The 25,768-nt window shown below is 37.8% G+C and overlaps 1 protein-coding gene and 1 pseudogene across 2 annotated transcripts; both read right to left on the reverse strand.

The window, feature by feature from the left end:
• Positions 1-761: 761 nt before the first annotated feature.
• LOC121779900 lies at positions 762-5,063 on the reverse strand. 2 transcript variants are annotated; one of them, XM_042177361.1, is made up of 5 exons: positions 4,549-5,063; positions 2,309-4,378; positions 1,968-2,028; positions 1,603-1,826; positions 762-1,203 (listed from the first exon to the last, which is right to left on the reverse strand). In XM_042177361.1, exons 2-5 carry the CDS (start codon positions 4,102-4,104, stop codon positions 1,137-1,139), a joined length of 2,148 nt encoding a protein of 715 aa, XP_042033295.1. In that variant the 5' UTR covers positions 4,105-4,378; positions 4,549-5,063; the 3' UTR covers positions 762-1,136. The 2 variants fall into 2 exon arrangements, with proteins under 2 accessions (XP_042033295.1, XP_042033296.1); XM_042177362.1 differs by having other exon boundaries at positions 2,309-5,063.
• Positions 5,064-9,443: 4,380 nt separating this feature from the next.
• Positions 9,444-9,555, reverse strand: LOC121780499 (annotated as a pseudogene).
• Between the last annotated feature and the right edge of the window lie 16,213 nt (positions 9,556-25,768).

Here is a 25,768-nt window from a genome sequence, read left to right on the forward strand (position 1 = left end):
ATTTTAACCATTTTTATTTTTATTTTGTCATAAAATTTTTGAAAGTTTCAAATTTCAAGTAAAAATTTATCTCCACACTTCAAACTCTTGTTACCAACCAATTTTTACATTTTTTATACTCCAGCACTATGTATTCTCATCTATGAATACCTTTTTTCACTCCAAAATATCTATCTTTCTCTTAATTATCTCTCTTAAATCTCATAACTTTTCACTATGTTCGGCGAAAATTGACAAGGTTGGTCCAGTTCATCGTTGTCGGTGCGCAAACTCGGTTCTACCCAATCTTCGACGCCCTACCCGTTGGCACCCTAAGGTCTCTACATCTCATACATGGGCGGCATGCATGTCCAACATCCCACCACCAGTCATTGGACAAAATCCATTTTTGGACGACATATCCAAACGTGATGCTCACATTTCGTTTGGATCCGATTGTCGAATACAACCAAAAAGCAAAGACTTTTTGGGATAGAGTTGCGTAGACGTACAACCGGTCTCACACTTATAAAAAGATTTTGGCTCATTTCGACTGAGTGTGTTCAACAATGCAAAAGTTTTGCACCATCAACTACAATGAAATAGAATGAGCTAGTGGCACAAACAAGCCAAATATTTTGAAGTCATCATTAAATTCTATGACACCGATAACAATGTCTTTCCATGTATGCCTTATTATTGGGGAGAGTTCTTCACATCATGGACGAGTAGCAAGAATGAAACAAATAAATATACAGGTAGTAAAGTTGACAAGTTCCAAATTGGATAAGGAGGTCTCAAGAATAATGCAAGACTGAGATCTCAGAATCAATGTACTATTTTCATGTTACACCAAAATTAAAGTATAATTTGAAATAAGAGTAACAAAGTGAAACTCACCACACAAGTATATTATTGATCTTCTTACAGTTAAGAATTGTGACAATTCCAGAACACTGTGCTCATGATGCCAAAATTAAGACAAGAGTACAAGGTACGTACCGGTCTCAAAAGAAGATCAGCCAGTTGAAGTGTTCCCCCACGACTCTAAGAGCAAGCTATAACCGTATGTTGTCGAAGCAGTCGTACCAACTTTCTAACTTAGCATGTTGCGTGAAAAGTTGATGGATCTTACCTTCCCGATGAATACTGGAAGTCTAGCTTTGGTATCGGGAGATAAATCTTGGAACTTTCATACCAAATCCATGATTCGCCCTCTCAACGCTGTTCAACAATCAAAGTTTTAGCAACGGGTGGAAGGAAGAGATTTAAGCACTTGTGGTGTATTGGTGCTCTTAGAATTACTGACTTCTTTCGAATTCAGTCAGTAGAAGCTGCGTGTATTTTTTACTAGACTTTGAGGGATGTTTGAAATGAAATGGATTAGATGAGATTCACTAAATCTGATATGCAATGTCAATACATTTTTGTTGGAGCATATGCAAAAATGAGCACTTGATGAAAAAAAGTAAGAAACTATCCTATTTATGAATCTTATAAATCATGATTATGCCAAGCAGCAGAACACGAGGAATGTCACTTATACGTTAACACAAGATAAATGAGATAATGTTCTCAAGCATGTATATTAGCAATTTCTTGCATTAAAATGGATAAACGTACCTAGGGGCGAGTTTGCCTATGCTGTCTAGCTCTTCCCCAGTATCCTCGTAAATAACTTCTCCAGAAATCTTAACGAGATAAGATCTGCCACTTAGAATCGGAAGACCTCTTCCAGCAAGTAAGTCTAAATCTTTCTGGTGAAGCTCCCTGCCATTGACAACGACCCCTGTGTTTCCGGCAGCACACTTCTCCGGCATTGGATAATTGAATTCCTCAATGTTTGGCTGTCAAAAATTAAATTTTCCATGTTGGACTCTTATGGCTACAACAATAACTGTACATATTTTCTTGTACTGATTTAATGTTCATTATTAAAGAAGCTCGGTGAGGGGAAGTATTTTGATGCTTCAGATATATAAACTCACCATGATAATGCCCAGACAAGGAAAGCCCATCACACCCCAAAATCCGGCACGTACATCATACCTGGATTGTTTAAACATTGGTTAAGTCTGTATTAGCATTCTGGATAAAATGCGAGGATCAATAAGATACAACGCTAAAAAATGCAAGGCTAAAACCCCAATACCGGAACCAGGAAAATGCATAGGATGTATGTTGAGTGATAATATAGCTAGTTGATTTTTTTTATAAAAAATCATGTCGAAAGAAAGGCATTAGTTAAAAGACAATGGCAAACTCATATGTATGCCGGTTTGTTCCAATATGTAATCGACAAATTCTATATTGTGCTGAAATTGCATACCAATACTCTCCAGGTTGAATCGGCCCAGCCAAGAGTTCAGCCTTCTGAACGAGATTTTCTGGTATCAAGTGCCCGTTTACAAAAACTTGTGATGTACCAAGTTCTGCATTTGGAGTCCATTTCATGAAGTCTCCGGATCTACTGTCGTCATGACCTGAAGATGAAGACTCTGCACCTTTGTCGCAAGTGTCCTGTGATATACAGCTCTTTGGAAATTCTTTTGACTCGATCTCAGTTGACACAGCCGAGTCTCGTACAGAATTCTGCCAAGTGGCTTTGCAGTCTAACTCAAATTTTGTACCTTTATCCCCATTGTCACATTGGCCGACTACAAGATTAGCCGAACAACGATCAGGGGATTCCTCATTAGACAAAATAGGATGTGGAAGTGACTCGACTTTTATATGTAGTTCTGCAGATGAGGAACCATGTTTTTCGGGAGGAAGAGTGTCTTCCATTATATGTAGTTTTGCAGATGAGGAACCATGTTTTTCGGATGAAATAGTATCTTCCATTTGCCGATCCTTGGAGGGACTCGAAACTGAAGAAAGCGAATCTAAATTCTTCTCATACTTATCAGAACTGGACTTCTTGTCTGTTAGAGAAACCTTGGGAACAGAATCATCATTAGAATCAGAGCACGCATACGTCTCAGCTAATTTTGAACCGCCCTCTTCGTAACCAACATCTCCATCCACTGCCAAGCTAGAACAATCATCCATCTCAGTCACTACATGGTCAAAACTTCCAGAAACTGGCAGAGTCAAAGCCTTGTTCCCGAGTTCAAACAAGAATACCGAAGAACAAGTCCCACATTTTAGCTTCTGTTGCCTTTTTTTCAATGAAAAGTGTTGTTTCGGAAGCCTCAGCGATTCAAAGCAACTGGTGCATGCTATGAAAGGAGCACCACCAGCGACAGGACGCATCATAAGCCCATTCCTACGAGCTTCCTGCATATTTCTAAGACGAGTCTGATGGATTCCAGCGTTTTCAAAATCAATATCTGTGGAATTGGGTGTTATAGATGGCTGAGAGTGAGAACTATGTGAGTTGAAGCCTCCAGAATAACCCTGTGGCTCGTGCCCAATAGGATGCATGCGGTGAGGGTGGTCGGGATTAGCTAGCACGTGAGGAGGTAAATCCCAATCCTTATCGAAACAGTGCACGCAAGAGCAGGTAGGATTGTGAAAGAAGTTTGCATCTGGATGATCCACAGTGCCACCATACCCATGGCGACGGTCATGATAGGGCTGATGCAAGTATTTAGTTTGCGAGTGGTCATACCCATAGGCCCCCCTTGGAATTTCCTCCTGATAGGTGTTAGCATATGACAAGCCTTCATCTTGGTATCCGCTGCGAAAATGTGAATCCCTATGGACGTAAGGAGCATATCCAGAAGCTTCGCCCAAACGAGGGCGTTGCTGGTTTACAACATGTGAAGTAGTCAGCGCCTCTTGAAGATAAGCAGCACGACTTCTGGGATAAGGATCAGGAGAAACCATCACATCATTTTTCTCAAACACTTCACAAGACCGACTAAGATGGTTCTTCAACTCATCAAGCTTTCGCAAGAGCTCAGCCCGACAATTCTCCAAATTCTCAAAACTGGACGCCACATCGATGTCACGATTCATATATCGTCCTCCATCACCCCGCGCATAATAAGAGTTCCCATTGTAACTAGACGGACCCTGATCACGATAGAGATAGTAATTGTCTCTCCCCTGTCCCGAAGCACCTCTGGCCGGTGAAGAAGGCGACCCCAGCCTCTTACCAATCACGTGCCTTCGGTCCATACTAAGCCTCGGCCCCAAATGAAAAACAGAATCGTTATACTAATGAAGATGTGTTCACCCTGAACTGGCCAATTCACATTCAAGATTCAATCTTTTCCCAAATTTCTATTACTACTAACAAACTAGGAATATGGAATGCTTAGACCTCAGATGCTTTCTCTTTCTCTACTGCTAACCCCAATTTCAGAATCAAGGTATGTAAAACAGTTAAAATCCCATTACTCAATTGTTTCAACTTCATCTACCAACAAAGATTTGATCCAGCACTGCATCTCTAATGAATAATCAAATAAATAAAGGTCATGATTTGGACATGAAATATCAAGATTCAAAACTTTTCAAAAGAAACACAATTTTAATACTCAATTCCCCAGCTGATAAGGCAGTCTTTTTCAACACATAAGCACAATACAAAAAGATAAACACACACAAAATGAATTTTACCTTTTAGAGGTAGAGCAGCACAGGAGATGGATGGGTTTTCACGACGAGTACAGCTCAGCAATCACCAACTGCACATCAACAACTGCATTTGGTTGGCTAATTTTCTAAATCTGCAACTTATATTTTGGATTCTGTAGTTGTACGACAGAGTAGAAACGAGAATATGTAAATTTCTAAAACTAGAAGAGAGTATTGGATTGAATTAGCAGATAGATTATCCGTGCAGATATTTCAACCTCAACTACCAAAATTGAATAAGTGAACAAGTCAATGGTATTGGGATGAATAAAAGAACAGTCGCATTCAAAGAGTGAAAACTCAGACTCGACTTTCCGGCACACAATTAAACCAAAATGTTTCAAAAACAGAATAAAGAAGAAACTTTTTCGTCAAAAAAAATAAAATAAAAACTGCTAATTTTTTCTTCCTCTTCTATGAAAAGGTGGGGTTTGTCGTTTGCATTTGCATCGAGTACAAAGTACTAACACGGTTGCCGACATATTTTTGATTTTTGACTTTTCTCAACGACTTCTAGACCTTATAGTAGTGGAGTAGTACTACAAAATATTTATTAGAGTACTTATTTTCCAAGTCCTATTTTTCTCTAGAAAGAGAAAGAGTCATGTCAATTTGAAATTTTCAAGCTGTTTCTTTGAGGGCATGGTGCCGAAATTCGCATGATGGGTAGGCTGTAATCAAGTTGGCTTATAAATATTCCTTCCCTCTTTGAATTATATTAGGGCGTGTTCGGTTCGTCCTAAATAAGTTGGGGCAGATATAAATATGAGAAGATTTATTTGTTGTGGATCCCACATAATTAATATAAAATGCGTTGTTTGGTGTACAACATTAAAAGAAACTATATTTAAAAACAGAAAGTGCAATCTGTTCATTTTACTTCATCATATTTGTACAACTGAGAATCCAAATATATATAGGCCTAGGAACATTAGATGCATTCAGTTGAAGAGTCATGAAACATTTAACTTCAAAAGAGTTACGAATTAAATGTTGGACACTTCATTATCCTTTGGAGACTCTTTGGTATCCTCAACTCCTTGAATGCTCAAGCATGGAATGCTAACACCGCCCCTCAATTCGAGCGAAGATAAAGGACATACGCCGAGCCTATTCCTAAGCTTCGAGAAGAATTGATAACTTAGAGGTTTTGTCAGAGCATCCGCAATTTGATCCAGTGTTGGCACATGTCTGAGTTCAATCTGACCGGCGCGAACTTTATCACGCAGAAAGTGGACATCGAGCTCTATGTGTTTCGTCCGTGAATGCAACACCGGATTGCTTGCAAGGGCTATGGTACTCAAGTTATCTACCCAGACAGTAGTGGTGTTTTCGAGCTTCACACCAAGTTCACCCAAAAGAGAATTCAGCCAAGCAATTTCACATGACACTTGCGCCAGACTTCTATACTCAGCTTCGGTGCTGGATCTTGATACTACTGATTGCTTTTTAGAGCACCAAGAGACCAAGGTTTTGCCGAAGAAGACACAATAACCTGTCATTGATCGACGGTCATCTGGATCAGCTCCCCAATCTGAATCTGAGAAACCAATCAAGGAAGGTGGAGCAGGTTCAATACGCAAGCCATAGTCCACGGAACCAGCAAGATATCTCAATATCCGCTTAACAGCTTTCCAATGCGTGTCAAGGGGACATGCCATAAACTGGCTGACTTTATTAACGGCGAAACTAATTTCAGGTCGTGTTATCGTTGCATACTGTAGTGCCCCAACAACACTTCTGTAAAGTTTTCCATCAACAACTGGATCCCCTTCATGTTTAGATAGCCGAGAGGAAGAGACCATAGGTGTAGGGAGACTCTTAGCGCCTTCCATATGCATCTTCTTCAAAAGATCTCGAATGTATGCTCCTTGGCTGAGATGCAATCCATCTTTGGTGCGCGCAACTTCAACACCAAGGAAGTGAGTAACCTCCCCTAGATCTTTTAGGGAGAAGTGAATATGTAGCTGGGAAATGACTTTTTTGACGGCAGAGGAAGAGTTTCCAGTAACAAGTATGTCGTCAACATATATAAGAAGGTAGATTACTTCATTTTGGCGATTCCTGTAGAATAAAGATGTATCTGCACGGGACTGTAGAAATCCGAGCTTGAGAAGCACATATCTGGCAGTGAGGAACCAAGAACGAGAAGCTTGTTTAAGCCCATAAATGGCTTTATTCAATTTGCAAACGAGCTGAGGAGAGCCTTGTTCGAAACCAGGTGGTTGCTTCATATAAATATCCTCAACAAGATCACCATGAAGAAATGCGTTGTTGACGTCCAAATGAGTCACATACCATCCACAATATACAACAATAGCCAAGATAAGCCTGATGGTGTTTGGCTTCACAACGGGACTGAATGTCTCATTAAAATCAAATCCGGGCTCTTGGGAAAAACCTTGAGCAACTAGTCTTGCTTTATGCCTCGCAATAGCACCATCAGCATGCTTTTTCAGCTTAAAGATCCATGTACATCCCACTAAATTTTTGCCAGGAGGAAGCAGAGTCAAAGTCCAAGTATTATTTTTTAAAAGAGCAAGAAACTCTTCCAACATGGCTTGTTTCCAGACTTTTATCAATAAAGCAGCAATGTAAGACTTTGGGGTGATAAGGTCGGTAGGATTGAGAGTGATAGAAAATATTTTTGGCTTCGATATCCCAGCCCGAGCTCTAGTTATCATAGGGTGTTGAGGAGGCTTTGAAAGTATATGAGGGTCTGGAATAGGGAAAGGAGCTGAAGTGTGGGATGATGATGATGGTGGTGGTGGTGGTGGTGATGGTGGTGGTGGTGGTGGTGGTGGTGGTGGTGATCCAGAAAAAGGTGAAGATTCAGTAGGAGATGTCTGAGTAGAAATTTCTGGAGCATGAGGAGAATCAGGAGCAGGAGGAGAACTTGGAGCAAGAGAAGTTGGGATAATAGGAGAATTAGTTGGAGTATTATGTGTGAGAGAGAGGAGTATGAGAGTCAAGGTGAAGTACTGGAGAGGGTGAAGTAGGCTGATCATGGATGTTGGATACACTAGAAGAAGATGTCTTGAAAGGAAAGATCATTTCATCGAATGATATGTCTCTAGTAACAATGACCTTTCCAGAAGAGAGTAGGGCCATGTAACCTTTATGTTTTGAGCTGTAACCTAGGAAGGTTGCAGGAGAGGACCTAAACTCTAACTTGTGCTTATTATATGGTCTAAGAAAGGGGTAACAAAGACACCCAAAAACCTTGAAAAGGTGAAAGTTGGGTTTAGTGTGGTATAGTTTCTCATAAGGAGTTGAGAATTTCAGAACCTTAGAAGGTAATCTGTTAATTGTAAATATGGATGTGGTGAAGGCATCATCCCAAAACTTGGTAGGTAAACCACTTTGAGCAAGGAGAGCTAAGCCCATTTCAACTATATGTCTGTGTTTGCGCTCAGCAAGGCCATTTTGTTGTGGAGTGTAGGGACAAGAAAGTCTATGATGAATGCCAGAATCTTGAAGAAAAGAGGAAAGACCTCTATACTCCCCTCCCCAATCACTTTGTAAGATTTGGATTTTGGATTTGAATTGATTCTCTACCAAGGATTTAAAATGTTTAAAAACTGTTTCAACCTCCCCTTTAGTTTGTAACAGATATAACCATGTGAACCTTGAAAAGTGATCAACAAAGGTTACATAATAGGAAAAACCATTTCTAGAAACTATAGGAGAGGGGCCACAGAGGTCACTGTGAATCAATTGAAGAGGAGATGAGTATTGTGTGGAGGAGGCAATATATGGTAATCTGTGAGACTTAGCTAAACAACAAGTTTGGCATAAAGAGTTGGATTTTATTGAATTAAAAGAAACATTACAACTAGTTAGGGCCTTTTCAACAATATCAAAAGCACAATGGCCTAATCTATTGTGCCAAAGCTCTAAACTAGGAGTAGAAACAGTAGAATGAGAATTTGCAGCAGGAGCATGACCTAAGAGAGCCACAGAACAGGCTTGTGGTGGACTTGGAGTCTTCTTGGAAAAACTAGGACAACTTGGATGAGCAGTGAGCTGAGAGGGCTTGTGGAGGAAAAATTTGTAGAGACCATGACTAAGAGTTCCTTTGAGAAGAGTTTCCTTGGTGACCTGGTCTTTGACAAAACAAGCAGAGGGGTGAAACTCAAAAAACACAGAATTATCTAGAGCAAATTGAGACACACTAAGGAGGTTCTTAGTGATCTGTGGGACATGAAGCAGATGATTAAGAAGCAAGGATCTAGAGTTAGGAGAGGGAGAAGCATTAAGGAAGGAGTGACCAATATGAGCAATATCAATCCCTTTACCATTTCCAAGTTGCAGTTTCATACCTCCTTGGTATTCGGAGCTTATGTTGAGATTTGACAAGTCATTGGAGATGTGGTTGGTGGCTCCGGAGTCTGGATACCAAGAGGATGATGAACTTCCATCAAAGCTGAACTCTGAGGGAAAATGGTGAGACTGACTATTGTTGCTTCGAGCTTGTGCCATGTTGGCAATGGGAGGTCGACCAAAGATAGAAGGTTGATCTTGGCTATGGTTGGGCTGTTGTAGCTGTTGATGATGAGGGTTTTGCGGAGTAAAGTTTTGCTCGAACCTGTACCAACATTTGTCTGCAGTGTGACCCGGTTTTTGACATAGCTGGCAATTCAGTCGATTGCTGGAGAACCTTCCTCGGCCTCCTCTTCCACCACGGTAACCAGTCCCTCTTCCACCTTCAATTCTTTTATATCCTGCAAACGCACCTCGATGGTAGTTAGAAAAATTCTCGCGCCTCTGACTTGTGGCCTGAGCAATATTTGTCGATGGCTGAGATCCATCAAGATTGATGGAAGAGTTGTTCGTTGATTCGAGCCTAGACTCGAAAGAGAGAAGAAGTGTACTCATGTCCTGCACACTCCATGAGTCAGCCTTTGAGGTAATGGTCACGACAACTGGATCATATTCTTTGCCTAGACCCGCAAGAATATGGAGGATTTGATCTTCATCTAAGACTCTGCATCCAGCTGATCCTAAAAGATCACAACACATCTTGACTTTGTCGAGATAATCACGCATAGAGAGAGCGTCCTTTTTTAGGGTCTGAAGCTGCAACTTGTACTGCAACACTTTCGCTTTGGATTGGCTTCCAAAGTTGGCTTCGATGGTTTGCCATATTTCTTTACATGAAGTCAGACCCACGATCTGTACCATGGTGCTCTCAGTGAGAGACGATTGGATCCACGCCGATAGCAGCTGGTCCTGGCGAGTCCAGAGAAGGAACTCCGGGTTGATAGATGTCTCAGTTGAGCCTTCTACTGTGATATGTTGCTCTGGGATCTGTTGATCTCCAATAAGGAATGACTCAAGGCCATAACCACGAACGGTGGTCATAATTTGCTGCCTCCAGATGAGATAGTTTGAGTCAGAAAGTTTGAAAGAGATGGGATGATTATGAGGGTGAACCGGTACCACTGCATTCTGTCGAGGTGTTGTGGGTGGTGGTACATTGTTAGAAATTTCACTGTCCGACATTTCAAGAGATGCATGAAGAAGAAAATAGAAGGTAAAAAAGGAAAAGGTTACTTTATGGCTCTTGATACCATAAAAGAAACTATATTTAAAAACAGAAGGTGCAATCTGTTCATTTTACTTCATCATATTTGTACAACTGAGAATCCAAATATATATAGGCCTAGGAACATTAGATGCATTCAGTTGAAGAGTCATGAAACATTTAACTTCAAAAGAGTTACGAATTAAATGTTGGACACTTCATTATCCTTTGGAGACTCTTTGGTATCCTCAACTCCTTGAATGCTCAAGCATGGAATGCTAACACCGCCCCTCAATTCGAGCGAAGATAAAGGACATACGCCGAGCCTATTCCTAAGCTTCGAGAAGAATTGATAACTTAGAGGTTTTGTCAGAGCATCTGCAATTTGATCCAGTGTTGGCACATGTCTGAGTTCAATCTGACCGGCGCGAATTCTCAAGGCCGTGTTTATGATAACTTAGAGGTTTTGTCGATTCTTTCTCTCTCAGCTCAACTCTCAAGGCCGTGTTTATGGTGCTCCCCAACGCCCCTGCCACTCAACACCTCACACCCCGCTGCCTCCTCAATCCGACGCTACCGGCGAGCTCAAGATTGTGGCCAAAGCTCGGAGTCGACGAACCTATCAGCATCAAACACATCCATCGATAGCAGAGAGAGAGAGAACGCAGCTGGGATGTTTTCGCTGCCTCCTCCTTTGTGAGACTGAGAGACATCTTAGTGACAATGGTGGCAATGACTCCGAATCCAACTAGGAATGTCCAGCAGCGGTTCCATTCTCTCTTGAAGAACACTGGCCTCAAATCAAATTTCCTCACGGTGAGAGTCTAGAGAGAAAAAAAAATGCTGCAGAAAGATGAAAATGATTTTCGTTTTGGGGATTTAGGGGTGATTCCATTCGGAGAGGGCATTAATTTCTCATGCTCACAGCTCGTGACCTCATCAACAGCCGGATCCGGTAGACTCGCGAGGTGCTGAAGCTCGCTAGAGATATCGCTGGAGCGCCCCGTTGAACTAGAACGGTGCTTCACACTCCACACCAGATCTGAAGTTTTTGGACTAGAGAGAGAAAGTATGCTGGAAGTGTGTACCTACTAAATGACAACAAATTGGGCATGGATGGCAATGAAAAATTCACAAGGCAAATTGGTAATCTTGCACGCAATTCTGCTGCCACTGTAGCGGACCAGATTTACAAAATCAAGTGGGTTGCAATAATTATTTCTGCCAAAAGTCAAAAGGAATAGTGCGGGCCCTTGTCATATCGAGGGCCATGCTTGTTCAGTTATTGAACACCAAACCGTCATTAATGCACTGATTTGACCCCAATTCTAGCCAATTAGTCATCACCGAACGAGCCCTCAAATTAAATCAAATAAAATCCACTGTATATGCAATGTTTTAATGTACTCCATATAATTGTCCTCATTTGATCCAACACAGATTTTGAAAATGTATTCCCTCTGTTCCAACTAATTATAAGTTGAGTCGTATTCATTTTTTAGATGTCCCAACTAAGTTGAGTCATTTCTTTTTTTGACAAAATTCAAAACATTAAATCACTCTTGCTTTATTCCATCATCTACTTTACTCTTTCTTTATATTTCCTACTACATTCATCTCTCCTACTTCTCAACACAATTTCTTAATCTTTGTGTCCAAAATTTTTGACTCAACTTAATTAGGACGGAGGGAGTAACATAAAGCAAGTTAAAAAAGTTAGTGGTACGTATGTGAGTCTTGCTTTCATATAGTAATTAGTTATATAATAAAATGTGAGTGAGAATGAGTTAGTGGAATGTGATGTCCACTATCAACAATAGTAAATGTGAAAGGAGACAAATTTTTGGGTACGAACAAAAATAAAAATATGTAACAGATTTTCTTGGACAGAGGGAGTACTACATAGAAAGAGAAAAATGGATAAAGTTAAAGATAAAAAATAATGATAAAAACTCGTTGAAGAAGTGAGGAAAAAGATGGAAGCGGAGTCAAGAGAACGAGTGCTTTGATTTGATTGGATTGGTTATAATCGTTTACAATTTAGGGATGTCAATCGGGTCAGCGTATCGGGTTTTGAGCCAACTCTACTTGGGCTGCAGGCTAATCGGGTTGTGGTTTTATTGGGTTATAAATATTCAACACTAATGGAGTACTAATTGTTCGGGTTTTGGGCTAGCCCAATAGACTAATCAGGTTGCTACAGATAAAATTAACATTTCAATTCAATACATAATGATGAAAATAATCATTTTTATAGGATGTAAATCATTTAATTATGATAATTTTAAGACATAAAACAAAATTAAATATTAATTTAAAGTTTGTACAAATAAAATAAAAATTAAATATATTTTGAGAAATTTTAAACTATTTTAGAAATAGAATATTTTGTACGGTTAATATGAATTTTTAATTTATTTATAAATTATAATATTTATTAATAAAAATCCAAAATATATATGTATACTATTAAATATAAAATTGCATGTTTTTTGTATTATATTATAAAAATAATTAATGAAATGTCAAATTATGTGTCAAGCACAAAGAAATAATAGACAACAGTTGTATATAGGTCCAACCCATCGGTTTCCGGGTCTGGCCCTATCGGGTTGTAAATCTAATCTTCTAAATTTAACGGGCTATTCGGATCGGCCCACGGGTTGTGGGCTACACTGACATCCCTAGTTGACATAGCCGCTTCATCAACAAATTTTAAGCCCTTTCATTTCTTTTGCAGATTTCTAAGATTGATTAAGAGAGTGGAACAAAGCGTCATAATTTATGAAGATTTTTGGGCGAAGTTGCATATTTTCGGTCTAAATTTTAAGCAAGTTTTATAAGAATTCTGCAACTAATTTTGCTTTAACTATGCTTGCGATTAAGTTGTTTGTCATTACATTTTATGGATATGATGCACACACATATAGGGAAATTAAGACAATGAGAACAATAGTTGTATATCTCTATAAAATAATGATGATCATGGTGAAATTCATGATATCCCAAAGTATATTGACACATTTTCAATGCCAATGAACCTACTCACGTTTAAAATGATAACCATAAACATGTGCAAAACCAACTTAATATGTCTCGAAGGCATAGTTGTGCACCTAGAAGACTGATTCTAATTAGAAGTAAGATGAAGTAGATTAGGATAACGACAAACCTAAGACCTATACTAAACCGATGGTAGACGTTGATCGACAAGTGTCTGAAAACCTAGATGTATTTTATTCTAGTCTGGGAACTATCAAACTGGTTGAATTGTCACCTTAGATTAGAGCCCATAAGTTGCAAATGCTCTTCAAAAGAATCCTGACCAAGTTCACATATCATCCAAATAGGCAAAAAACTACAAACTTATCATGAAGGTATGGATTCTTTTTTTTTCATCTCTAATTAGTAAAAGAAGGTTTGGATTCCTCTTCAAAGGGAAAAATAATACAGTAATAACAAACAAGAGTTTTGAACTCACATGACACCTATTACATTATTTGTTGCTGAAACAAATCCAAGAAAAGAGTTTAGAGTGTCGAGTTGTCTTCTTCTTCTTCTTCCTCGTAGCAGTTTCCTCTCTGTGAAATTGAGAAGTGATCATATGCTTGTCGATGATATATGCAATTGAGGTTAATTCGTAAGCATCATAGAGTGGAGTCCCACAGTTCCACACATTATCTATTGCTTTCACACTAACCAAACCTTCCTTCTCCTTCTCCTTCTCCTTCTCCTTCTCCTTCTCCTTCTCCTTCTCCATAGTTACCTATTCAGTGTGTATATATTCAACTCCTTTGATTTTTTGAGTTTTTCAAGGGTGTATATAACATTTGTAAAAACAGAGTCAAAGTCTCAAAGACAACTACTAGAAGAATAGAGAATGATAAAATTCCAGATAGATTTTTGATACGTGTTCACTAAAAAAATATATTTTGTCAGTTACTAAAAATATAATTATGGTATCAATGCATTTAATTGTGTATTCAAAGATTCAACGCCTTCGTTAGCTCTTTAACTTGAATAGATTACTATTCAAGAATCAAGATTCAAGATTACTATAATTTATATGATTTGAATATTAATTTTTTCGATTAAAATAAAAGGCTAAATCATGAGAAAATCGATCAGCAACAAACAAACAAAGTTTCAAAGATAACTAAAAACTAAAATAAAAACAAGGACAATTCTTTCCATCAACCCCAAAACATACCAATTCTTTTACTCAATATGACACATTAATATTACTTCCTCCTTCTCATAGAAATAGACCATTTAGGTTTGACACGAGTTTTAATGTGTAATTAGTAAAGTAAGAGAATGACAAAAATTAGTTGAAATTGTGTAGTGGATGGTGGGACTCATAAATGATAAATGAAAGAGATTGAGAAAAAGGTTACCAGAAATGATAAATGGATATGGACTATTTGTATGAGACGAACGAAAAAAGAAATATGACCTATTTTTATGGAACGAAGAGAGTAATTGTCTATCACAAACATATCAAAAAGTCTTTCGGTTTCTTTGTTAAAAAAGTCTTTGTAATTAATTCCACTCCTCGCTTTAACTGCATGCTCTAGATATAACATTCGTTGTGACATCTTAGTCAAAGCAAGAGAGGTACAACCAAATTCTTTTGGACAAAAGCAGCAAATTATTATATTTTATTTACAAAAAACAAATAAACACGAAAGGAAAATATCAAAATTATAATTTGCGATTTCTCTCAAAATCTAGAGAAAGTAAAAAATGGGTGTGGGAAAAAACTCAGAGAGCTTCCGTTAATTGAATATTAATTCTCTCTAACAGACGAACATAGAAAAACCTTTTTGCATTAGAAAAAAAAAATAGAAAAAGGAATCATCCAATGCCATTAGAAAAGAAACCGATAATCATAAAAAGCAAAAACCAATTGAATTTATGTAGCTATTTATTTTGTTAATGTTGAACTCTCTAATTAAGGTCAAGAAATCGAACTCACCTGGAAAATTTCTGGCCAAGATCTTGTGAGGCGGCGAAGAGCAGAGTAAATCCGATGATGCCACAAAAATTAATACAACTGAAGATATGTTTATTAGTGTGCAAAAATATTTGAATATATATGAAAAGAAATGTGTGTGATTGAAAATATATAAAACTCCGCCAATTAAATTTTCAGTTGAAACAAAAGTCCAACTAACAAGGTGAGACGAAATTAAATTTTTTTTGGCTCCATCGGAATATTGTGTCATTGACCTTTATCTTGTTTGCAATTTATAGAATGAAAATTAAGATGAAGTCTAGAAAAAGAACTATTTGGATGCACCAAAAGAAAAAGGATGACCCTGTTTGGAAAATTAAAAGTTCCAAATTTGTGTTCAAAGGGCAATTTATTTGGCAAAGATTAAATCATGCAAAAGTAATCTGATTCTTTAATTATAAATTTAAATATGTAGTTTGCTTTTCTTTTATATAATAAGAAAAGTAATAAGAATTTTGAAAACAAATAAAGTGGTGCAATTTTTCAAGAGTTTTATTCTTTAAATTTTCCTACTAGTAGATTATTAATTAGTCATTTATAAAAGTCGGACTCGTGACATTTCTGCAACAACTTAGGCATGTTTGGTAGGGTTTGTTCATAAAATTCCATCAGGGTTTGTTCATAAAATTCCATCCGTAGATGAGTTATCAACCCTACTAAATATGTGCTTAATGTATACGGACGCACATTTATTTCATGGTGCAACTAAGTTTATCACGAGTAAAATATGACATAAAATAAGTAACAACTTACCCTTGACATTACAAAAATGCGATCCTTATTTGTGAGTCATATTCCTCATCTTCGTTACACGCCTCTTATTCGATAGTAGGAGTATAATTTTATAACATTTGTTATATAAGTAGACGTGTTTGCCAATTGCTATGCACTAATGTATGCCGCTAAAAAGCACCTTAAAAATATTAAATAACTTAGTAGTCAAAGAAACTCAATTTGGAATGCAAGTAATGAATACAATACCTTTTCTTAAGCATCTGTGAATATGCTAATTTCCTTCCTAACTCAAATAACGTTGACAAAACTCAATTTACTATGACAGATAATAGAATAAGCTACATATCACATTTGAAAATGCTGTAAATGCTAAATAGTACTCGACACAACTACCTTGGAATTGTCCAAAGAAGAATAAGAATATAACTCAACTACCATGACACGAAGAGAATAGTATTTTTTCAAAATTTATCTACTCTGAATTTCCATGCTTCAGAGATTTCAACATATAAAAAGAGATAAGTTGAATGTTTGCCTATAGACACAACCCATCATCCAAACAATCAAAACAAATTTTGACACAAAACAAGCATTTACCATCCATCCAAACTCCAAACCACAAACACATACAAAAAAAACTTACAAACAAATAATACTACTAACAATCTCTGGATTCACATCAAGCAGCAATCTGCCTTGTTCCACCCCTCTTCTTCAGCATCAAGTCTTTCAGATCTTCGTAGCGATCATGGTGAAAATCGATCCAAATGCACAACTGTCTTATTGCCTCTCTCTTCTCCTCACTCAAGCTCAACATACCCCTATCTTTCTCATTCATCTTCCTCTCCAATTCTCCCAACCTCCCATCCCTCTCTTCTATCACCATCCTCAACTCCTTCACCTTCTCCTCATGTTGTCTCACCGTCTCACTTAGGCTTTTCCTCTCCTCCTCGTTCTTCTTCAGTATCATCTCCATCTCATTAACCTTCTCTGTCAACACCAGCCCTTGCTCAACTAAACTCCCAATCTCCTTCTTCATCTCATCTTTCTCAGCATTGTTCCCAGTAATCCAGTTCACCACAACCTTAAGCTCATTCCCGATTTCATAAACCCGTGACTCCAAGTGGCCATAGTCCTCCTCAAACTTCATACTAAATGTGTCAATCCCATTCAAGGTCTCATTCATCTTCTCAGAGATTTCTCCAACCAGACTCAGTTGAGCTTCCTTAATATATAGAAACTATCCCGGCCAGCGAAGCTATCCTCCCTTCAAGCAACTCCTCCTCTTCCTGCAACTTCTCAACTCTCTTCTGGTGGATCTCTTCCTTCTCACTCAATACCTGCTCCGTGATCCGGAGCTTCTGACCCGACAGCCGCTGCTTAACCTCAGTAGCCCTCATATTCTCTGTCAGTGAGCTAAGTTCATCCTCTTTAATCTCCAGCTCAGCTTTCAGATCTTCTATAGTTTCTTCGAGCTGATTGATGTCCTGATTTTTAACAGCCATGCTTCCGCGGAACTGATCAGAGATCACCTCTGTCCTCTTCTCCGATACAAAGAGCCTCTCATGGCAATCCCTAAACCGGACTTCCAATTGCATATGCTCCTCACTCAATCTCAGGAATTCATCTCTGTGTTCTTCCATTTCTCTTTTCTGTTCTACAATCTTGTGCCCTAATTCAGTGTTCCGATTCTCCGCCAGCGACAATTCCTCTTTCAAATTCTCAATCTGAATCAAGACCTCAGACATTTCTTGTTGCTGTTTCTCAATAACCCTCTCTCACTGCCTCGCTTTTCTGATCACTCGTATGCCCTAATTGCTCTCGGAGATTGTTCAGTCTTCGGGTAGGGCTTCGAAGGTACTGATCACGGAATATTTTAACCACGCCCTGACAGAAATACTTCATACATTCAAGGGCAATCGTCTCACCGATGTGGAGGTACTCGTCCCACATGTATGTCGCGCCTCCGTAGGCCAACTGTCTGATTGCCGCAGTGGCACTTTTGAATAGGTGTGTGGCCGGGTCTGCCAGCCGCATCGTGTCTGAAGCGGAAACACAGATATCGATGCTCCAAAGCGTCAACAATACTCATAAACAAGGCCCTGCTCATCCTAAAACGCCGCCTGAAAAGGTTGGCATTAAACCGCGGCTCCTGTGCGAAGTAGTCTTCATATAGCCGCTGATGTGCAGCTACGTGATCCCGTTCAATCACTGCTCGGCGGTGGACAACGGGTGGAGGTCGAGGTACCGCCAGCTGCAAGGCCCTTTGTATCAGCCGGTTTATCTCACTGGACGTATAGGCCTCCAACTCTTCGTTCATTTGCCGTTCGTACTCCTCAGCATCCCCACCACTACTACTACCTGCGTTACTCATTTCGCGTTGTTGATCTTGTACAGAAATTAAGATAGAGAGAAAACTCGTTAAAAAAAGTGGTGCGAATGAAAATGACGGGCAAATCGCACATATATAGTGTTTCGAAAATTAAATAAAAAAAATGGGCTGGTCGATCGCTTGCCAATCGGGAGCCTGCAATGACGGCCAGCCGACCGGCGAGCGGATCGGCCAGCGCCCGAAAATCGGCGTGCGCTCGCCGATTTTCTCGCCGAATTGCCGCTCGCCGCCTGCAATGGTTCGGCGAGCGAACCGGCCAGCACCGGGAATCGGCTAGCCGGTCCACTCGCCGCCATTGTGGATGTTCTTACTATATCGATGAAATTTATGTGTGATTTTAGTTTTTATGAAATTAAATATGTACTGATTCACTATTGTTTAATAATGAGATGTAGTTTTCAGAATCATTCCTCTTGACATCATTCACATACTAATAATTTTGACACCTGACTTTCAAAATTTGGTAAACAAGTATTCACATTTAAACTGTACCAACTTGACTTTCAAAATTTGGTATTCCTTGGAATCTTTTTCTGAAATTTGGTATCTCACTTTCAATTTTTTTAATGATCTCCTTTTCAAAATTTTATATTCTATGATCTCTTTTTCTTCAAATCAAATGCACTGAACCTTTAGTAACAACTTTAAGTTCTTAAAATCAAATGTAGGAGTACTAAACTATCAAATGTATGTATAATATTGAAAAAAAAAATCAATTGTACCAAACTTGGTGTACAACTTCTCATTTTTTTTTACTCCCTCCGTCCGTGTACAATTTCTCATTTTTGATACTATATTTGAGCTATTTTCTTTCGATTTCAGCTTATGCTATAGTTTAATTATAGTATACTACTAAAGAAATCTATTGCACCCAAATACATACTTTATCATTTCAGTACTTCTTTTGGTTAATATTCCAACTGACAAATCGGTCCCATTATATGACCTTATCATTTACTTACTGCTACTTTTACTTAATAGTTTCACCAGAGCTAAAATCTTATCCTAGTAAACTATGCTACTTAAAATGACAGTTGGTTAAAAAGACCTTAATGCTCTTTATGGGGGGAAATTGTGAAGCTATTTTGTTTACCCTTTTGGTCATTTTGAGAAACGACAACCATTGAACAGAAAAGAGGCAGATATTATTGGACAAAAAATTGGTCTAATGAAACAGTGGCTTCTCAAACAAGATAAAACACCTATACATACACACACCTTTAATTGAATCTGCATTTTTATTGATTGATTTACTGATAATTTTATCTTTGATTGCAGCATAGCAGGAATCTTGGAATCCGGCGACAGCTCCGACGATGGGTGACGAAGGCGGCATGGCTGATGGAGGCGGGGCAGTGGTGGCAAGGCGGCGAATGCTACGAAAAAGTGACGGATCCGGGACGAGAGAGATAGGGGGAAAGGTGTGAAGATGAAAAAGAAGAGGAAGAAGAGAGAGAAGTACAACAACGGTGAAGGTGGCTACCAGGCAGTGCAGATTCGCCAAAATCCTCCGCAAAACCTCCAATTTCATGACTCAAATCCCTCCTTTGCGTTCTATCGGTCTCCCTATCATGGCATCTCTAGCCGCCACTTCAAAGATTCGATCTTTACCGGTAATGGCGGCAGCAAGGCAGCGGAGGCGTGAAACGAGCGCCAGGGCAGCGGGGTTAGGCGACGGCCATGGCGAGTAAAGCAGTGCAGCACCGCAAGGGAGGAAGGCGTGACGGTGCGGCGGATAAGGCGGCGCTACTAGACCTGCCCAAGGTTTACGGCGGTTAAAACCGAAACCGTAACCGCCGGTTACGGTACCGAACCGAAACGGTGAGAATTTACCCGAACCGAAACCGTTGATTTTTGAACCGTGGTTCGGTTCAGGTTCAACAATTTTCGAACCGAAACTGTGCTGGAATCGCGAAAAACCGTGAAACCAAGCCAGAACTGCAAAAAAACCGACGGTTTGGAACCGTGAAAAACCGTAAAAAACTACCGAAAAACCAGCCGTTCAGAACCGAAACCGGCGGTTTTGGAACTGGAACCGTAACCGTGAAACACCCTCGCGGTTCGGTTCTGGTTCAAAAATTTCCAAAACCGGAACCGGCGGTCCGAACCGTAATCGCCGGTTCCGGAACCGTGGGCACCTCTAGGCGCGACAGGGGGGACGGGTAGCGAGGCTGTGTGGAAGGAGAGCCGGCGAGGAAGAAGGAGCGGTGCTCTGGCTGGGAGATGATTTCCACCGCCGATTAGGGAGGAGGAGGAGGGAGGGTAAGAGAGAGAGATGGAGGCGTGGCATGTGCATTAGGGTTTTAGGATGATATTAATATATTGTATTTTGTTTGGACTTTTGTTTATAATTAGTGGGCTTTTATTGTGTTAGATTTTTTAGTATATAATTTAGATTTCAAATAGTGCTATGTCCTCAATTTATAGTATATCTTTCTTAACTAAATAGAGTTTTAATTTAAGTGTTGTACTCTATTATTATATTTTAAGCTAAGATTAATTTGGACTTATAATTTATTGACTCTGTATAATATATATTTTTTAAATTATTTTTTTAATAAGTAATTAAGTTTATAGTATATAGTTAGAATTGAGTTATTTTGATTTACTCATATTTCTATCTTTTAGACTTCTGAAAATTTTGGCTACACCAAATAATAATTATGAAAAATGAAGCTAAATTAATTTTATTATTAAACAAAGAACAATATTGCATAACAAGAACATGCTTATTAATACGAACACATACTATGTGTTAGTTTCTTGATATTAAATCGTACACTTGGTGTTACTTCTACTCAAGAGGGAAAATGAAAGTTTTAAGTCTTTTTTCCTAAGTTATTAAATTCATAGTATATAGTTAGAATTGATGTGTCTTTGATTACTCATATTTCTCTATTTAGACTTTTCAAAATATTTGTGGAATGTAAATATATTATCAAGTATTGAAATTAAATTTGGCTAAACCAAATAATAATTATAAAATACTACAAATAATAATGATAAAAAATAAAACTAAATTAATATCAATATCAAACCAAGAACAATATTGCATCACACTAACATTTTTTTTAAAATTTTGGTGTTACTTCCACTCAAGAGGGAAGATAAAAATGTATTCTACCAATTATAGAGCGGAGTTAAAAGATTGATAAACATAAAGAAAAATCGCTAAAACTTCGCTTCAAATAGTACTCCGTTCATAAGTATTTGAATATATTATCTTATCTTATCTTACTAATCTAATATATTTAGTGGGATTTTTGGAGTATAATTTTGATTTCAAATAATGGTATAAAATTATGCAATTTATAGTAGGGTTCATTTTTATTAATAGAATATAGTTTTAATTTAAGTGTTGTACTCTATTATTATATTATTGCTAAGTCTTAATTTGAAATTTTAATTATTTGTGTTACTTCTAATTTTTTGGATTATTTTTTTGAATTAAGTAATTATATTTAAGTGTTGTATATATTGAATTGTTTTTTATTTACTCATATTTCTATTCTTTTTACTTCTCAAAATTCTGAAATATGTTTATATTGAATTCAAATGTGGCTAGACCAAGTAATTATGAAACACCAATAAATAATGATATGAAGTGAAACTAAATTAATATCATTATCAAACAAAGAACAATATTGAATAACATTAATTGTTGTTGTGTATAGTAATATACAATTTTATATATAATATATTAGTTTAATTAAATATGCTGAAATTACTTATAAATATATATTTATATTCAAGATATATAATTTATAAATATATTTATATTTAAATGACTAGAAGTACACATAGTTATAATTGAGTTGATTTTGTTAATCGAAATTGGAGAACTATTTATTCCTTCAAATAGTTTGCTTTTTTATTCTTTTGTAAATAGTAGTATTATATTTTTCTTTATTTGTATGTCTTATTCTATTTCATCCACACATCTCCTCTTTTGTTATATCTTTTATTTTATACTACACTCATATCAAATATTAAAATAATATTCAATCATCTGCTAAAATATGAAATGTTTCATTGAGAGTGGGTTGAGAGAAGTACAATTGTACAAATATTTTTTTTGTTGTTTATAATATTACAAATACTTATTTTAATTAGTTCTTATATGTAAATATATTTTTATACTTATTTACTATATATTCTTTATTTTAAGTTAATATATCTACATTATTTAAAAATCTTTTGTCATGTGCATATAGTGTTAACACTAGTATATTCCAAAAATTGACATATATACACCACTGTCCACTGAAGTACTTATTCAATTATAAATATCATTTTGAACTCTTTTTATTATTAATTGACATATTCCAAAACGACTATTGAACTTTGTACACTCAATCTTCTATTACAAGTGACTAGTACTTCATATTTGATAATTCCCATTCCCAGGAAACCATGAAATTTCAAATGACCTTTCCCCAAAAAAAAAATTTAAGTACATTCCAAAAAATTACTCAATTTTAATCTTAAGTATTTTACACACAGAGCACTTTCTTATACTCCACCCATCTGTCCATAAAAAAATGTTTCATTTTGCTATTGAAATGTTCATGATTTAAAGTCTCATTTACTTATTTTCCATTTTAAGCAAATGGACTCATCATTCAACTAAATCATTACGCTCACATTCTACTATAAAATAATATATAAAAGTGCAGTCCACACTCCAATAAGTCGTTTTCTCATTTTTTCTTCACAATGTCAAACAATTTCTTAAAACTCATGCTGAGTCAATATGAATTGAGACTATAAATGGCGGATGAACACACCCTACTAATTTGAATGCAAAATTTCTTATTTTGCACACAGAACATTTTTATAATTTTACGTAATTAAAAATTAAATAAATTACCTATAATTATGGAAGGGAGGAGGAACTAGTAAATTTTATAGCCCAACTTTTGTTATAAACCATAAAGTTAATAGAAATCAGAATTTATATAAAAAAATAGAGCCTAACTTGGGATTTTATAAGCTAGCATGACAAGAAGAGAAATACTATAAAAACGACAGTGACTTGAGAACTTTATATGGAAGCGACAATATAAACCCTCACTTGAAAAATCAACCAACAAACTAACACCATAAATTTGATATTCACTGATGAAAACAAAACTGAAATGAGTCATGAGACCTAAGTACCTAACTAACTAACCAACCAGTTCCAAACAAGAAAAAAAAAACAAGAAAAGTAGAATTGAGAAACTAACCACTTTCTCAATACTTTTCCATCATCCATAACTATTAAACTATGATGTGCTTCTCATGATTCCAGCAGTGCAAAGAAAAAGACAAGTCACTCTTTTTCATTTTTACACACTGGCATTTGCTTCCACATAAAATTCTACATTTCAACTGCAATTGATCAGAATCCCTACTAATTTTAAATACTCCTAAGATTTTCTTAATGTTTATAATAGCAAGGTTCTTGATGTTTGATAAGTCGTATTCTAGGCCTTGGTTACGGGTCAGTATGATGTGCTTAATTGATTATATTTGCAAAACAGTTGTTTAAAGTGTGCAGGTTAAGCATTCTAGCCAGTAGGGAAGTTTCGGAATGTTCAGGTGAAGGAGGCGCCAGCATGATCTCATACTGATCAGTATTCGTGCTAAAACGGCTTGAGATGGAGAAGACGGATAGCTGGGACGGATTACCCACAATTAAGGGCAAAGAAGTCAAATTGCAACGAGGATTTACCCTAAAATCAAGGGTAGCCTCCCTATAAAAGGAAGCCAAATTGGAGAGAGACATATACACATTCACTCATTCACCACCATCTTTAGGTAGAAAGTTTTCTCGGTAGTTTCAGTCTTTCAGCCGTGTCCCGCTTCTTGCCTCGCCGTAGCCATGATCACTTGACGTTCAGATGTTCCCAGAATTCCAGTCATCGTCCATTCCAGCCAGCTAGATCGTAGTTTAGAGTCTCATCGCCCGGAGTGGCAAAACACTTTTACATTGCTTTCGTAGTTTTAAATTTCTCGCTTTCCTTACGTTGGATCTTGTTTGCCTTTGGATATTTTCTACTTTTGAAGTACTTTGTTGAAGATCCGAACGTGTTTATGCTATGAAGTTGATTTCCGTTTCGTTTATTGTGGTGTTTCTTTATTCCCTTGCCTAGTTAGCTTAGATCTAAAGTTTCTCGGTGTTTAAAGTGTTGAATCTCTCAATTCCGTTTACGTAACAAATTTCTTTAGGATAGATAAACAAGTACTGTTTGATCGGAAAGTAGATCGTTGCATGCAAAGCTTAGTTTTAATTTCTGAATCGTTCTTTCATGTTGACCAGTATGCAGAAGTCCAGTTTCAGTGTTTGATTTCAGATTTGATTTCTTAGTTTTGGATCTGTGTTTGTGAGTTGTTAATATGAGTTTTCCGTGTTGAATCTGGAATTGTTATCTGAATTTTGGAAGTGTTTGTTGAAGAAGATGATGTCTATTTCAATTGGAGGGGACCACTTACTTTTCGAGATGCTTTTGCTTTTGTCCTTCACTTTTAGTTAAGCCCTGTCAGCCTAGTCATCAAACTTCCACTACACTCTGAATATTCTGTTTAGCCCAAAATAGAAACCCGTACCTTCCAAATATTTTCTGTTACAAAATTGTCTCCCCATTCCACGTACACAGTTACATTCCAAATGTTTTCCTTACCGTCTGACTAGTAGAACACCTCCTTTAAGTTCCAGCCTAGGTAGAAACTCAACCCAAGCGTGGTAGCTAACCAAATCTTCCAATTGTCACCGCGGTAGTTTAAGAACGCACCATCTCTGTGGGATTCGACCCTTACCACCACTATACTGATCAGTAGAAGTGGGTTGAGGAATCTTTGAAACCAAGGTCTAGGTTAGTTAGGATCTCTATCCTGATCAGTAGGATATATCCTTGCTTGAACGACACCTACGCACCAAGGTCCTTTCAAATGGCGCCGTTGCCGGGGATGGATAGCGTTATTTGCAATTACTGTGAGTGATACTTCGGTGTATATATTGTGCATAACCTTTCTTTTTTTTTCTTTTCTTTTCAGTTTATGAGAAGCAGTTCGGCTCCTGACCAGTGGAGGCCGAAGATACTTCAGCGAGGATCGATACTCGTAACCACTCGATCCGGGTTGTCGACGGCTTTATCTGACTTAGGTTCGAGTAGCGACGAAGAGCAATACAACATAGAAGGACCAATACCAGAGGAGATACCACTGTTGGAAGGCATTCCAGTTCAGATGGCCGCCAACGGAGATGAGGATCCAGAGATCGGTACCCTTAACGCGCATACCGAGGGAGAACCATCGCAAGCCATAGTCGTCACTCCAGGGCAAACCGCCTGCGATGTGAAGCCTCATGTGATCGCGATTCTGCCTACATACTGTGGGAAGAGCTATGAAGGGCCGTATGAGTTTCTGCATGAGTTTTGTAAAATTTGTAGGGCGCAGAGGAGACCAGCAGGAGCGAATGAAGATGATTATAGGTTGAAGGCCTTGCCATTTGTGCTCAAAGGGGAAGCCAACACCTGGTTCATGCTCC

This window comes from Salvia splendens, chromosome 19 (genome assembly GCF_004379255.2).
Source record: "Salvia splendens isolate huo1 chromosome 19, SspV2, whole genome shotgun sequence".
NCBI classification, from domain to species: Eukaryota; Viridiplantae; Streptophyta; class Magnoliopsida; order Lamiales; family Lamiaceae; genus Salvia; species Salvia splendens.

Excerpts from the sequence above, each read along its gene's own strand:
- LOC121779900 (XM_042177361.1), bottom strand. The coding sequence starts at position 4,104 with ATGGACCGAAGGCACGTGATTGGTAAGAGGCTGGGGTCGCCTTCTTCA. Across the intron at positions 2,029-2,308 it reads ATTCAACCTGGAGAGTATTG|GTATGATGTACGTGCCGGAT; the intron begins GTATGCAATTTC and ends TAAACAATCCAG. Across the intron at positions 1,204-1,602 it reads ATAGGCAAACTCGCCCCTAG|CGTTGAGAGGGCGAATCATG; the intron begins GTACGTTTATCC and ends ATTGTTGAACAG.